This window comes from Pipistrellus kuhlii, unplaced genomic scaffold (genome assembly GCF_014108245.1).
Source record: "Pipistrellus kuhlii isolate mPipKuh1 unplaced genomic scaffold, mPipKuh1.p scaffold_m20_p_20, whole genome shotgun sequence".
In the NCBI taxonomy this organism is placed as follows: Eukaryota; Metazoa; Chordata; class Mammalia; order Chiroptera; family Vespertilionidae; genus Pipistrellus; species Pipistrellus kuhlii.
This window is the reverse complement of record NW_023425516.1, coordinates 16,910,446-16,926,625: the sequence shown is the minus strand read 5'-3', so window position 1 is coordinate 16,926,625 and position 16,180 is coordinate 16,910,446. Positions and strand designations below refer to the sequence as shown.

The 16,180-nt window shown below is 60.6% G+C and overlaps 1 protein-coding gene across 1 annotated transcript; it reads right to left on the bottom strand.

The window, feature by feature from the left end:
- Positions 1-9,251: 9,251 nt before the first annotated feature.
- On the bottom strand, positions 9,252-14,914 carry SELPLG (selectin P ligand). The gene is made up of 2 exons (XM_036449390.2): positions 14,675-14,914; positions 9,252-10,731 (listed from the first exon to the last, which is right to left on the bottom strand). Exons 1-2 carry the CDS (start codon positions 14,679-14,681, stop codon positions 9,500-9,502), a joined length of 1,239 nt encoding a protein of 412 aa, XP_036305283.1. The 5' UTR covers positions 14,682-14,914; the 3' UTR covers positions 9,252-9,499.
- Positions 14,915-16,180: the final 1,266 nt, after the last annotated feature.

Below are 16,180 nucleotides of genomic sequence, written 5' to 3'. Positions count from 1 at the left end.
TCCAGCTTCTCGTGGGCTTGGAGCCCCTTCTAATTACACACTCCCGGCCACGGGGCCTGGGCGCCGGGAGAAAATAGCCCAGGCCTCTCTCTCATGTGGCCAGGACGGCCGGGCTGCGGCCCACAGGCCGGGCCCTCAGGGGACACCCGGGGAGCGGCCTCTGTGGGCCTCATCCACGCAGGCCGGAGTGCGGTGAACCCCCTGGGCCTCCGTGTCCCCACCTGTCAGCAGGAGGCGGAGCTTCCGGGGCCCAAGATGTGGCACGTGCAAAGGCCCTGCAGTGGGGAAGGGCTGGCATCGGCCCCCTCAGGTAAAGCAAAGCCAAACTATGGCCCCAGGACCGTGGCCAACTCAACTGTCCACAGAGCCAAATAGCCACAGGACAACGATGGACATGTCTTTGGAGAGCCACATTTTTTTAAAACATAAACTTCTTCTAACGCCACTTCTTCAACATAGACTCGCCCAGGCCGTGGTGTTTTGTGGAAGAGCCGCCCTCAAGGGGCCAAGGTTTGCCCAGCACAGTTTGCTCACCACGGCCCTAGCCAGGCTGGCTCTGTGGAAAGAGCATCATCGGCCTGCGGACTGAAGGGTCCCGGGTTCGATTCCGGTCAAGGGCACGCACCTCAGTTGCAGGCTCAACCCCTGCCCCTGGTTCTGGAGGGGGCGGGGGGAGCAGGAGGCAATGGCTGTGTTTCTCTGCCATCGATGTTTCTCTCTCTGTGTCTTTCCCTCTCCCTTCCACTCTCTCTAAAAATCAACGGGGGAAATATCCTCAGCTGAGAAGTAGCCAAAAAACAACAACAGCCTTGACTGGTTTTTGCCCAGTGGATAGAGCGTCGGCCTGCGGACTGAAGGGTCCCGGGTTCGATTCCGGTCAAGGGCATGTACCTTGGTTGCGGGCACATCCCCAGCAGGAGTGTGTGCAGGAGGCAGCTGATCGATGCTTCTCTCTCATCGATGTTTCTAACTCTCTATCCCTCTCCTTTTCTCTCTGTAAAAAAAAAAAAAATTAATAAAATATATTTTTAAAACAACAACAAACAAACAAACACACAAACGAAGCTGGGGACAGAGGTCCTCCAGGCAGGCGAGAGGCACGAGGGACCCTCCTGGCTGGGACTGAATATCTGGGGCCTGATGACGTACCGTGTTTCCCGGAAAATAAGACATCCTCCGAAAATAAGACCTACTTACAGGTTTCCTTCTGAGTGAAATATAAGGCATCCCCCCGAAAATAAGCCCCCCCTCCCCCTGGGCTAAACATGAGAGATTTGGTCCACTGGTTCTGAAAGAAATGGAGTCACAAGAAATTCACCAGGAAATGCAGGAATTGGATTGTTAGGATGATGTTCCAGAAGATGATGACATGATTGACATTGAATAAATGAGTAAATTCTTGATCCTGTAGGATTCACAGTTTGTCTGGTTTGTGTTGACAACTACTGTACTACCGTACCGTATACAGGTAATAAATTTCCTTTATTTTCATGTAACAATAAATGTGTACCATATTCTTCTTCATGGAAAAATAAGACATCCCCTGAAAATAAGACCTAGCGCATCTTTGGGAGCAAAAATTAATAGAAGACACTGTCTTATCTTCGGGGAAACTGGGTAGGTCCTACGATAACAGCCAGCTGCCCGCTTCAGACATGCGTGCTTCGTCCAGCGTGTCTCTTACAGACACACAAAGAGCCCTGCGCCCCGCGCTTTTCTGGGCCGCGTGGGGAGGGGGCTGGAGCGGAGGCCCGGCTTCCGGAGGCTGCGGGCCGGCCAGCTGCACAGGCGATGCTGTAAACATTTACATTCCCCGGGCCGGGCCGGGAGGAGCGGCCTCATTAGGGGAGGGAGCCGCGGGGAGGGCCGGAATGTAAACACACGCACACCCCCCCGCAGGCCTGGCCCCACTTCCTGCCCCCCAACCACCACCGCTGCCCGGGGTCCCCAGGAGCCCCCACCCCAGCACCCACCATCACGAGAGGGAACCCAGAGGATGCTTCTGAGCTTCTTCGCAGTCCTGCTGGCAATGCCCCCCCCCCCATTGAGAAGGGGGTCCGGCCCAGAGTGAGAGGCGGGGAGGAGTGGGGGGGAGATGGGCTGAGGGACACCGGCGTCTGCACCGGCCGGGCCCACCTCGCAGGGAGGGCCTTCGCGCACCCAGATCCGCCCGCCGTGGGGGACGGCCACGTGGGGTGAGAGCACAGAGTGAAACCCGCCCAGGAGAAGCCAAGGCCATTGCCCTCAGGGAACCTGGTGACCCTGCGCTGTTACTCCGCCGCCCTGGGCCTCGGTGTCCTCATCTGGGAAATGGGAGGTAATGGCAGCACCCTGGGTTACTGCGAGAAGACAGAGAGCCGCGGCACCGGGCACTAAATAACAATAATAATAATAATAATAATAATAATGATAATAATAATAAAAAAACAAACACAAGTGACATCTGGGACTGAGACTCTATCGCACCATCTGGACAAGACGGCACACAAAGGCCTGGCGTACAGCAGGCGCTCCCATCCACAGGCTGGTCAGTGAGGGGCACCCCCCTCCTAGGAGGCTGAGCGTGCAGGCCTGGGGCTTGGCTCCTCCCCTCCCCCCACCCAACAGGGCTACCCCAGCCCCCCAGCCCCCCAGCCTCCCAGCCCCCCAGTCTCCCCAGCCCCTCAGTCCTCAGCCCCCAGCCTCCCAGCCCCCCAGCCCTCCAGCCCCCCAGGTCCCCAGCCTCCCAGCCCCCCAGTCTCCCTAGCCCTCCAGCCCCACAGCCCCCCGTCTCCTCAGCCCCCAGCCCCCAGCCTCCCAGCCCCCCAGTCCTCAGCCCCCCAGCCCCCCAGTCTCCCCAGCCCCCCAGCCCCCTGTCTCCTCAGCCCCCAGCCCCCAGCCTCCCAGCCCCCCAGTCCTCAGCCCCCCAGCCCCCCAGCCTCCCAGCCCCCCAGTCTCCCCAGCCCCTCAGTCCTCAGCCCCCAGCCTCCCAGCCCCCCAGCCCTCCAGCCCCCCAGGTCCCCAGCCTCCCAGCCCCCCAGCCTCCCAGTCCCCCAGTCCTCAGCCCCCCAGCCTCCCAGCCCCCCAGTCCTCAGCCCCCCAGTCTCCCCAGCCCCCCAGTCCTCAGCCCCCCAGCCCCCCAGTCCCCCCAGCCCCCCAGGCCGCTGGGATCCTGCCTGTGCACAGCGGAGTGAGCTTTCCCGGGGCCGAGTCCCACCTCCCCGAGCCAGGACACACGCAGGCACACGGGTGCTGGCCAGGAGGGAGGGGCCCCCACAGCTGGAAACATCTGGTTTGAATTGTCGCTTGGAAGCACCCGCCAGGCAGCCAAGGAATCTGTGAGCTAATTTCAGGCGAAAAGACTAGAGCGCTCGGCAGGGCTGAGGCTGGCTCCCCAACCCACAGAGGCGAGGCCCCGAGGCTTGGGGGGGACACGGAGGCCTCCACGGGGGCGAGGGGGGGCCCTCAGGTGGTCCCGTCTGCCCCGGAGCCAGGGGCCGTCTCTCCCAGGATGGGCACTGCCTTGGGAGGAATGAGCCACATCCCTGCTCATTTCAGTCCTGTCCTCCCCTCCCCCCCAGCCCCAGCCCCAGCCTCAGGAGCAAGGTTGGGTCTCCCCATTTCACAGATGTGGAAGCTGAGGCTCCCAGAGCTCAGAGCCCTGCAGCCAGTCCGCGGAGTGGGGGTTTGACCCAGGTCTGCCGGACTCCTAGCCCCGCAGTCGGCAAACTCATCAGTCCACAGAGCCAAATATCAGCAGCACAACGATGGACATGTCTTTGGAGAGCCACATTTTTTAAGCGTAAACTTCTTCGAACACCACTTCTTCAACACGGACTCGCCTGGGCCATGCTATTGTGTGGAAGAGCCACCCTCCAGGGGCCAAAGAGCCGCCTGTGGCTCGGGAGCCGCCGTTTGCCGACCATGGGCCTTAACCTTAGCCCTGAGGCTCTCTGGATCTCCGCCCCTGGCTGGCCCTCGTCCCGCAGCCCTGCCTCTGCCCTCACACCCTCGCAAAGGGTCCCCAGCACGTGCGTTCATCCAGCAAATGTTTCCTGAGCCTCTGCTGGGCACCAGGCTCCGTGCAAGGGCAGGGAATGAGTGAGCATGGGGGACGGAGGCCCCTAACCTGGCACAGCAAAAACCAATATACTGCCAAAATCGGTTTGGCTCAGTGGATAGAGCGTCGGCCTGCGGACCGAAGGGTCCCAGGTTCGGTTCTGGTCAAGGGTGTGTACCTTGGTTGCGGGCACATCCCCGGTGGGGGGTGTGCAGGAGGCAGCTGATCGATGTTTCTCTCTCACCGATGTTTCTAGCTCTCTATCCCTCTTCCTTCGTCTCTGTAAAAAAGTCAATAAAATATATTTAAAAATAAAAATCAATACACCACCGGCATCACCCCAGGCAGCCATCAGGGCCTCGGAGGGAAAGGGGGGACCGTCCTCAGGGACACCTGGGGCCGGGCTGCGGGGAGGGCCTCTCGGAGCAGGGGACACTCCCGCTGCGGCCTAAAGGATGAGACGATGCCAGCCATGCAGACCTCTGGGAGGAGAGTGCCAGGCAGGGGGGCGTGGCATGTGCAAAGGTCCTGGGGCAGCAGCATGTGGAGAAGGCAGAGTGTGAGTGAGAGGCGGCAGGCGCTCTCCTTCACGCATCCAACGGATACGTCGGTCCATGGGTGAGATGGGGGTCTGAGCGGGGCAGGAGCTGGGGCTCAGAGGCTTTGGCTGCTGGGATTAGGGGACCCCACTGTCTTACCTGTTTATTTTCTGGGGGACTGCTGAAAACTCCGGGGAGGGGGCGGGGAGATTCCTTGAAGCTCCATGCCTGGGACATTCTTCTCTCTCTATCTTTCCTCTCCCAAGTCAACAAACCTGCATCTTGCCCATCTCAGACGGTCTCCAGACTCCTCCTCACCCCGCCTCCAAGGTCTGGCCGCACTGCGCACCCTCAGAGCCCTCCCCCCCCCCCCCCGGCCCCTGGCCCCTCTCCTCTGGACTCTGGGTGGTCATTCGATTCGTCTCCTTCTCCCTTTAGACCCAGGAGCCCCAAAAGGCATGGCCAGTTCCGTACGGCCCCCCTGGCACCCCAGGACCCCAGACAGGGCCTGGCATGCAACGGACACACCATAACCATGGAGTTACGGGGCTTGGCGGGATGCCCGTGAAGGGGGGATATGGAGGATGAGTTTGGGGAATCTCTGCCCAGATCACCTGCTGAATGTACCACCCCCAGGGCTGGCAGCCCAAACTCCTAAGACAAACTTAGCATCCACCTCCCCCCCCCCCACTTCCTGTCTACCCGCCTTCCTTCCCTGTGCCCGGAGCTGCAGTCAGCAGTCCAGTTTCTTAGCCGTGTGTCCTGTTCAGTTGGAGTAAGGGGTCCAGCTTTCTGAACCTCAGTGTCCCCTACAGTAAACGGGGGTAATGGTTGTGTCCACCACGTCATAGAGCTGTTGTGAGGCCTAAATAAGCTCATGCAAACGGTATGGCCTGGGGCCGGGCATGGAGCCGCTGCCCGATAAGTGCCAGCTCCTTGTCCCCAGCCTCCTCTCTCGGTCCTCGGCCCCGGCTCTGCTCCCTGCAAGAACGTGGGTCGCCCTTCCACGTGCCAGCGTCTTCCCGCAGCAGCCGGGAGCGGCAAAAGGTGGCGAATGGGGCCGAAACCGGTTTGGCTCAGTGGGTAGAGCGTCGGCCTGCGGACTGAAAGGTCCCAGGTTCGATTCCAGTCAAGGGCATGTGCCTTGGTTACAGGCACATCCCCGGTGGGGGTGTGTGCAGGAGGCAGCTAGTCGATGTTTCTCTCTCACTGATGTTTCTGACTCTCGATCCCTCTCTCTTCCTCTCTGTAAAAAAATCAATAAAATATATTAAAAAAAAAAATTTTTTTTTTAAAAGGTGACAAATGGGGACTTCCAGGCGCCAGGGCTGGTCGGCAGGGGTGAGAGTGTGGGGGCATGGGATTCCCCTGGAACCCCGCAGACGGTGTGGCGTAGTGGTGAGGACGTGGCTTTCTTTAAATAACAAAAAACAACAGCTATGGGCTTTCTGATTCGGGCCTGGCTTCCAATCCCGGAGCTTTGTTCACGCATGAGCTGGGGCAGGTGAGCTCGTCTCTCTGAGCCTCCGCTTTCCCGTCTGTAAAAGGGGAGAGGCTGCTGGGAGGGACTCAAGGAGATGCTGCTGAAGGGATTCGCGGGGCCATCCGGGCGCTGACGTCCAAGGACAAGGGGAGGCCGGGCAGGAGGGAGGGTCCAGGGCAGGCAGGAGCCGGCCTGAGTGTCTGAGAGCCAACCGTCCAGTTTTCGGAACCTTGCGAGCCAGTTGTCTCATGTGACATTGACAAACCAAGGTCCTCAATACTCAACACCCACCCATGTCTAATTACTTTATGACATTCTCCTATTATTTATGCCCTTGGGGTGATTTGCATGTATTGTTATCATGCACTTGTGTCAAACACAAGGCCCGCGGGCCAAATCCGTCCCGCCAGGCCTTGCAATGTGGCCCGCACCGCGCTGTCATCACTGCACTCCGCTGTGTTTCCATCACATTGACAGTTTATGACTGTTCAGTAAACCATTCGGCCCGCAATTTAGGCTGGATTTTAGATTTTGGCCCCTTCTCTGATTGAGTTCGACACCCCTATAGAGGAGTGGTTGGTTGCTCAAAATCTGCAGTGGAAGTGTTTACACCAAGGAGATTGGCAAGCATGACAGATAGTGGCTTGGGTACCACCGGCAGCCCTCCATCCTCAAACACTGGACAGAAGACAGCTCAGGGCTGCCCGTGTCTCTAAGAGCTGGTACCGGGCGCCCCCTGGTGGCTACTTTAGGCACCCATCATCTCTGATTCCCTTCCATCCCGCACCTCAGAGAAACACACAGAACACCAGGGAGAAAGGGAAACCCGCTCCCCGCCCCGAAAGATGAAAGGCGAGGTAACAGGACCCCGAGAGAGCTTCTCAGGTGTCCCCCAAGTCTTTTAGCTTCTGGATCCCAAACCCCCTAGGGGGAGCCTCCCAGCTGATCTTTCTGATCACGCCCAAAGGGGACCTGAGTGACAGGTGGCTCCTAACGCATCAACCCTTTTACTCCAGGGCTGGCTGCCCCGGACCCCAGAGGACACCCCTCTTCCACCAAAGCACCTCGAACGCACCTCCCTCGCGTATGAGACTCGTCCTGGGGGTTCAGGGCAGGGGAGGGCGTCCCTCCATGCCCCCCTGCCTTGCCTCAGCCCCGCCTCTTTCTCCCTCCCCTTCTCTCCTGGGCTGCATGCAGCCAGTGCCTCAGACCCCAACCTCTTTGAAATTTTCTGTGCAGGTTGCGTCCTGGAGTGGAGGGTCGTTCGCGTCCAGAGAGGCCCCTGGAGGTATTTTTCTAGAAGAGAAAACGCCTCCCCTGAGATGAAGGCCGAGCGGGGTGGGCGAGAGGTGGCAGGTCCCGCTTGCTCTCTGTAGGAAAATGACTGAGAGGCACCAGGAGGCGGAAGACGGAGTCGGAACCCGGCCCAGCCACGGACGGTGGGCCTGTGGCTTCCCCTCCAGAGGCCTCCGCTCTCTGACCTGAGCCCGGGGCCAAGGAGGGTTTTGAAAGTGGTAATGCGTGCAGTCAGTCCGGTGCCACAGGGGACTTCAGGGCTAAAATCAGGCAAGTCTTGCCCTAACCGGCTTGGCTCAATGGATAAAGCGTCAGCCTATGGACCCAAGGGACCCGGGTTCAATTCCGGTCAAGGTCACGTTCAATTCCGGTCAAGGTCACGTTCATAACTTGGTTGCAGGCTCCTCCCCTGCCCGGGGCCCTGATGTCTCTCTCCGTCTCTCCCTCTTTTAGACTCTCCCTAAAAATCAGCGGAGCCTCAAGGTGAGGATTCACCAAAAATAAATACATAAATAAATAAAAGTGAAAAAAATAAAATCAGGCACGTTTCAGGCAGACGGGGGCCCTCTGGTCACCCTATGCTGAGGTCAGGGGTCAGCAAACGCACAGAGCCCAATCCAGCCAGCTGCTTGTTTATAAATAAAGTTTTATTAGAAACCAGCCAAACACCGTATCAGTCGCGGCGCTGCACCGGCAGTATGGTAAGAGAGTTGAAAAGTTGCAACAGAGGCCTAGCTTCCCCACAAAACCTAAAATGTCCTGCCTGGCCCTTTAAGGAAAAGTCCACCGGCCCTGAGCTTTTAAATGACAGCCAGTCCGCACAAAAGCCACGGAGTCTGGGGAGGGGGTGATGGGTCCTGGGTGTTCATGGGAGTCCGGCCCCAAGTGGGGCGGAGAGGACACGGTGGGGTCCTGGGGAGGCTGGCACTGATGTGCAGACTTGTCTGAGATCGGGGGGCAATTCTGTAGGCCAGAACTGGCTCAAGGCGGGGGCGGGGGAGGCCTGAATAAAGGGGTCCCTTCCCTTACCTCCAAACGGCCTGAAACCTTCCCCAGCTGCTCAGAGTTATACCAAGATTTTCCCCCCCATCTCCCCCCACGGGCCCTCCCCTCCCCGCTGTGTCCAAGACACAATACTGTTAACCCAACAGCGCGTGCATGGGCTTCCTGAGGGGGCTGGGTCTGGGTCTGGGGGGAAGGGCCGACCCCACCTGAAGGAGGCCCCTTGATGTCTGACGCATTCAGCCAGCACACGCTCATCAAGCATTCGCCGAGCGTGGCCACGCTCAGTGGTTGAACGCCGGCCTGTGAACCAGGAGGTCACGGTTCGATTCCCGGTCAGGGCACAGGCCTGGGCTGCGGGATCAGTCCTCAGAGTGGGGCATGCAGGGGGCTGCTCATCAATGATTCTCTCTCATCACAGATGCTTCTCTCTCTCCCTCTCCCTTCTGCTCTGAAATTATATATATATATTTTTTTTATTTTTTTTATTTTTATTTTTTTAAATTTGCCAAGCACGGGGCCTGGGCTGGGCAGCAGGACACAGGGCCCTCTGGGGAATGGGACCGAGCCCAGCCTGCACCCGGGACACGGGGGCGGGGGAGAGGGCAGGATGGGGTTACTCTGTCACCAGCAGGAAGCTCGCTGGCCTACACAGTCTCAGATAAGGGGTGGCCCTGGGCTCCCCATGCCTGCCCGGCCCTCATGGGCAAGGGGAGAAAGGGGGCATAGGCAATAGTCTCCACAATAAAGAATTACTTAAAAATATTCAGTGGAAACTCAGAAAGAAAGAAAGAAAAGAAAGACCTCACCCCGGGCTCCCGGAGGCGTAGCTGAGAGGAGCCGCGCTGCCCCCTTTGGGGTTCGGCGGGACGCCACACTCTTCAGGACCCCCCACCCCCAAATGCATGGGGTGGGTGCCGGCAGGGGACCTGAGTCTTCCCTGGGCTCGTGGGCATGAGGCTCCAGCGGCCAGGAGGAAGGAGAGGCCTCGGACCCTGGCTGCCCTCGGTCCTGGCGGAGTGGCCAGGGCCCTGCCCGGAGACCCCTCCCCAGAGGCTGGGAGGAGGCCCGGGCCTGAGCGGAGGGAGGCAGCGGGGAGCCGGGCGTACCCAGGGCCGTGCCCAGGGGCGGGGGCGGGCGCTAGGGGAGGAAGCTGTGCAGGGTGAGGTCATCCCCGCTGGGGTCCTCCTGGGGCCCTTCCTTCAGGCCCGAACCCTTGGCGGCGGGCAGGCTGCCGTTGGCCGTGGGGGCGGGCGCCTCGCCGCCCTCGGGCAGCAGGGAGGAGATGCAGACCATCTCGGTGGGCGAGTAGCTGCGCACGTGGTACATGTGGTTCCTGCGGGAGAGGCGCACGGCCAGCACCACGGTGCACACCAGGAAGGTGGTGGCCACCAGCGCCAGGATGAGGATGGCCAGCAGGCAGTGCTTCACGGGCATGTAATCCGGGCCCCCCGTGGGGCTCGGCGTGGACAGGCCCTGGCTGCTCTTCCCCTGTTTGAAGGAGGCGTCTGAGGAGTTGCCGATGGCCTCGGTGGCACCCCCGTGGCGAGGGTCAGACGGCACGAGAAGGGCCGTGGAGAGACCCGCCGTGGACAGTGCCTTCGTGGTGGCCGGCTCCTCGGACAGGGTCTCTGTGGTCGTGGGCGCCATGGGAGGGGCTGCTGTGGTAGCCGGCTCTGTGGTCAGGGCCTCCGTGGCTGTGGTTTGCGTGGTCAGTGACTCCGTGGTCAGGGCCTCCGTGGCTGTGGGTTGTGTGGTCAGTGGCTCCGTGGTCAGGGCCTCCGTGGCTGTGGGTTGCGTGGTCAGTGACTCCGTGGTCAGGGCCTCCGTGGCTGTGGGTTGCGTGGTCAGTGGCTCCGTGGTCAGGGCCTCCGTGGCTGTGGGTTGTGTGGTCAGTGGCTCCGTGGTCAGGGCCTCCGTGGCTGTGGGTTGCGTGGTCAGTGGCTCTGTAGGCAGGGTCTTTGCAGCGGCCAGCTCTGTGGACGGAGCCCCCTCTGTGGACGGAGCCTCTGTGGTGGGAGGGGTGGTAGTGTCCAGTTCTGTGGCCAGAGGGCCCGGTGTGACCGGAACCCCCGATGTGGCCAGTTCCGTGCTGGGCTCCCCAGGGGCTGCTCCTGTGGTCGCCTCCGGAGTGGCTGGCTCGGGCGCACCTGTCTGCCCCGGCGTTCCCACCGTAGCCTGATGCTCGGGCCCCGGGGCCCCAGCCCCTGCGATGGTTTCCAGCATCTCCGGAGGGTCCGTGACATACGTGTCTTCATACTCTCCCAGGTCGTCCTCGTCCGCATCCCCCTGGACGCCCGGCAGCCCGAGGCTGAGGCGGCTGCCGGGGCCCAGCAGGACCAGCAGCAGCAGGAGCGGCAGAGGCATGGCACCTGCAGGGAGACGCGGGCAGGGACGTCAGGACGGCTCCACCCCTGGGCTGCCGAGCCCTCCCTACCCCCACCCCCTCCGGCTGGGATGCTGGGCGGCCACGGCTGGGCGGGTGTCTGCTCTGGGGCAGACGCTCGGCTCCGGGCATCCTCCCGACCAGGCGCATGCCTGGTGCACAGCGGCCCACACCCAATCCCGCCAATAGGGGCTTTTCCCGCTGATCAACGTGGATGGCCACGGGGTGCAGACAGAAAGCATCTGAGCTGCCGTGGCCCGTACACCCGTTCGTTAGCACGTGGTCCCCCTACACTGAGGTTGTGGGTTCAATCCCCGTTCGGGGCACATACAAGAATCAACCCGTTAATGCATACGTAAGTGGGACAACAAGTCAGCCTTCCTCCCTCTCCTCCTCCTCCTTTCTCTAAAATCAATAAAAATTAAAACAAAATAAAAACTTTAGAAAGAAAATATGAACGATTAGAGCTTCTTATGTCATCATCATCATCATATGTATATATTTTTTTAATTGATTTTTTTTACAGAGAGGAAGGAAGAGGGATAGAGAGTTAGAAACATTGATCGGCTGCCTCCTGCACACCCCCCACTGGGGATGTGCCCACAACCAAGGTACATGCCCTTGCCTGGAATCGAACCTGGGACCCTTGAGTCCGCAGGCCGACGCTCTATCCACTGAGCCAATCTGGCTAGGGCTCCCCTTCTTGACCCCCATTTCTGGATGCATTTGTCGTAGGACCTGAGGGGAGGCGTTCCCGTATACGGTTCATCCGTAGGTCCGTGCCCTCATCCGCTGATGGGGGTCCACGGCCAAGAGCCTGGAAGCCGCCGGAAGACAGGATAGCACCGCCTGCTTGGACCGGGGGCCTCTTGGTGTGTGGTCCCGACCCCTCTGTTCCACTCTCCCACTGGGCTCTTTGCAGGTGGGGAGGAGGGCCTCCTGAGGGGAGGGGAGCGTGGCCTAACCTCAGCCCCACCCCCACGCTCCCGGGGGCAGAGGCGCTGTGGGAGACGCCACGGGCTCAGAGCCGTACTTCATATTTCATAACTAGGAGGAGACGCACCCCCACCTCAGTTCTCAGTTCCTGGAAGGCTGAGCCCTCAGCCACTTCCTGCGGAGGGAGGGGCAAACCCTCAAGGCCCAGCCCACCGGTTCCTGGGTGGGGAGAGGCCTCTTGGTGAGTCAGGGCCCCACGGTCTGAAGCCTGGGAACTGGGAGGGTGCCATGGAGAGGGGCCCTCACCCCGGTCCCCATCCCCACAGTCCGGTGCTTGCAGAGGCATGGGGTGGGGGTACGGGGGAGGCCCCTTAGCAGCTGTGGGACCCTGGCCTGGTCACTTCACCTTCTCTGAGCCTCGGTTTTCTCATCTGTCAAACAGGTCCCACTGCCTCAAAGAATGGGGGCGATGCCCTAACCGGTGTGGCTCAGCAGATAGAGTGTCAGCCTGCGGACGGAAGGGTCCCAGGTTCGATTCCGGTCAAGGGCACACGCCTGGGTGGCGGGCTCGATCTCCAGGGTGGTGCACGCAGGAGGCAACCGATCCACGGTTTCCCTCTCGTTACTGATGTTTCTGTCTCTCTCTCCCTCTCCCCTCCTCTCTGAAATCAATAAAAATATATAAACTATAAAAACTAAGGCCCTCACTGTGGATGGATCATCCCATCCTAGGAGGGGCCTCCTTCATCTTCCCTCCACTCCGGCTGCGGTGATGCCCATTCTACAGATTAGGAAAACAGCCCCAGAGAGGGGACTCCCTCCGGGCCTCCCCTGTCACCTCAGCGCCCCCCTCCCCCCCCCCCCCCCCATGGCAGGAAAAGAGCCGCTCACCACAGGAGGGGGCGGGGCAGGGCTCAGAGAGCGACAAAGAGCTGTCACACCCTACTTGTCTGCCGAGCCCCATCTGGGCAGACACAGTGTTCTAGTAAAAAGCCTGCTCAGATTGGCCAGAGTCAGAGAGGCGGTCTATTAAAAAAAGAAGAACTGGTGTTGCCTCGGAAGTGGGGGGTAGTCTTATACAGCAAATATAGGCCCAAACCTATGTTTTAACTATAAAATTAGGGGGTTGTCTTATACGCCGGAAAATACGGTATTTAAAAAAATAAAAAATCCAGCCCTATCATTCACAAGTTGTGTGACCTCGGAGCTCACCCTCTGAGCCGAGGACTCCTGGCTGGAACCCAGGGATGATGGCAGGGCCTGCAGGCCCCTCACGGGGCTGTGGGTGAAGTGAGTGGCCCATCGTGAGTGCTCCGTAAAGGCCAGCGGCTGGCACTGCTGTTCTACCCGGAGGGCCACATCCCTGACAGCCCCCAGCCCGAGGCAGCTCTGACCCACCTCTGACACGTCAGTCAGAGACCCCGGCAGGAAGCCTGGGAATCTGCCTCCACAGCAAGCCCCGGGGGCAGGGGCAGCCTGGCCTCGCTTAGGCCCGTGGTCGGCAAACTCATCAGTCCACAGAGCCAAATACCAACAGGACGGCGACTGACATTTCTGTGGAGAGCCACATTTTTTTAACGTAAACTTCTTCTAATACCACTTCTTCAACATAGACTCGCCCGGGGCCGTGGTATTTTGTGGAAGAGCCACCCTCCAGGGGCCAAAGAGCCACATGTGGCTCGCCAGCCGCCGTTTGCCCACCACCACAGGGCTAGGAAATCACAAATGCCGAGTGCAGGCAGTGCGCCAGGCACTGGTCTGAGACTGTTACATGGACTATCAGCTCCTGGGGGCCCTGCACCCCAGAGCGGCCGCTTCTCCCCTCCCTTCCTCAGTTTTCTCATCTCCTAAAAGGGGGCACAGGGTTCTCCAAGGGTCCCCAGCCTCTGGGAAGGCCCTGCTCCTGCCCAGCCGGCCGAGGTTCCCGGGAGGCACTAAGCCTGGCAGCCCGGCCCCGCCGTGTCCACATCCGGTTTCCCTCCCCCAGCCCCTCGGGCCAGGCCCGGGGAGGGAGGCATCTGCCCTGCCAGGTGCAGCAGGCCAGGCGGCCCAGAGGGAGCCGATGGGGGCCTGGGGCCGGGAGCCGCCTCCGGAGCCCCCTGCCCTCGGACCTGAGAGGCCTGGCCTGGGAACTCAGATGGGAGAGGGAGAGAACCAAAGGGCCTGGGAGGGGAAAAAGGGTCAGACAGCCAGGGCCTGACCCCGGCCGATGGTGCGTGTGTGTGTGTGTTCAAGTGTGTGTGTGTTCGAGTGTGTGTTCGTGTGTGTTCGAGTGTGTGTGTTTGTGTGTGTGTTCGTATGTGTGTGTTTGTGTGTGAGTGTGTGTTCATGTGTGTGTGTGCGTGTGTGTGTTCATGTATGTGTAATGGCCACCACTTTTTGCCCCTAAAGCATCCCAAATACAAATTGTTGAGTGGTGTCATTATTCCTGTCTTATTTGCCAGCAATGGCACCCGGGTGCTGATAGCTCAATCATTTCCTATGACCATGCATTATCGCCTCTGTCTTACCAAAAAGCATGAAGATCTCGGCTTCGGAAACGACATTTTTATGGACAAACCGTGCGTCCCTCCCAGGCGTCCCCCAGACCGAACCCCAGCCTTGCTCCCGAGCAAATCCCTTCCCCGCTCTGGGCCCCGGGGCCCCACCCATGAAAGGGGTGTGTGTGTGCGGGGGGGGGGGGGGGGGGGAGATAGGCTGATTTTTAGAGAAACGCTCCCGATTCCTCCAATTGTTCGAATTCCGAATGCTCCCAGGCCAGCAGCCGCTGGCACACCCGCCCGAGGGGGCAGGTGGCCGTGGTGGGGAGCCGAACGCGGCCACGGGCTCCAGGCAGGTCCTGGCTCCCAGCCCCCCGACCTTTGGTGGCCCTCCCCGGGGGCTGCGGCCCAGGGCCTGACCCCCTCCCCCCACCTGCCGTCTGCTGCCAGACGGGACCGCTGGTCCCTTGGGCACCCCCGGGCACCCCTGTGGTTTTGCGAGCCAGCACTCACCGGCCATGCTCAGCGGAGCATGGGACAGCTGCCTCGTGGGCCCAGAGCGGCTTCCCCGTTTCAGGGACAAGGACCCAGCCAGGCTGCAGGGCTCTGCTGTGCCCCCCTCCGGCCCCCGCCCCGCCAACGCCCAACGGCCGTGAAAGAAGGAAGCGAGAATGTGGTTGCTCAGATAGGCCCACGTGACGGCCCACACCTCCTCGCTGGTGACAGCTTGGGTGGCGTTGTGGACGGGGCTGGGTGGTAGGGGGCCGAGGTCACTCTAGGATCCTGGTGGCCAGGCCACCACCAAGCACCACACGGACACGTTCTGGGGCGCCACGGCCGAGGCACCCAGGCCGGGAAAGGCCAGAGCATCAGGCCGCAGTGGATGGAAAGTGGGAGCCACAGGGGACCCGCCCTGGGAGGGAGGAAGCAGGGGCACAGGAGGGTGGGGATGGCTAGGGGAGCCCAGCCTTCTCTTGTGGTGCCAATGTCCCTCTTGCCTGCGTGTGCGTGTGCGCGTGGGAGTGTGCGCCTGTGTGTGTGTGTGTGCGTGTGTGTGTGTGTGCGTGTATGTGTGCGTGTGTGTATGTGTGTGTATGCGTGTGTATGTGTGTTTGTGTGCGTGTGTGTGTGTTTGTGTGCGTGTGTGTGTGTGCAGGTGGCCTGCTCAGCTGCAGCCAGAGCCTCTCTGAGGAGCCAGGTTGCAAATCCCAGGAGGGCAGGCCCGCTGGCTCTCTCTGCCCATCGGGTCAGGGAGCGGTCCAGGGCCAGCAGCATCAGACGCCGGCCCCCGGGTAGCCCCTCCCCCGGTGGGGAAGCCGGCTGGGGTGCCAGTAAACAGGCCGTGATGACACCATGCGGTCGTGGCGCCCTGTGGCAGCCGGGCGGGGGAGGGGTGCCAGGAGGCTCTTTCCAGGAGAAGTGGCCCCTGAGGTACCCAGTGGGGCGGGCTGGGTGGGCGGCCGAGGCGGAGAGCAGTTCGCGGGCAAAGGCCGGGAGGCCTGGGGCGGGCTGCACTGAGCTCGCCAGCCTGTGGCCTGAGCTCCCCACAGGGCGCTAAGGGGCACATGACCCGCCCTGCACACAGGTCGTTTGAGAATGCGAACTGGTCCCCCCTACCCTCTGCCCTCTCCCCTGCTGGTGGGGTCGGTCCTTATACAGGCACACCTCGATATATTGCTTTGTTGTGCTTCACAGGCTGGTGGGTGAGGTGGTGGTGGTGGTGTGGGGGGGTATTTGCTTGGGTTTTATATTTACGAAATGAAAGTTGTGGCAGGCCTGCCTAGAACTAGTCTATCGGTGCCATTTCCCCAACGGCATTCGCTCACTCCTTGTCTCTGAGTCATATGTTTGGTAATCCGGGCAATATTTCAGACTCTTTCATTATTGAGAATGGCCGGTTTGAGTCATTTAAAGGGGAAATGGCCACTCTGGGCCCACTGGGGCTAGGACTCAGTTCCCCTTCCCCAATGGGGATGGAAGTTCCTGTTCAGCCTAGGCCCAGGCACAGGCTTCCTCCAG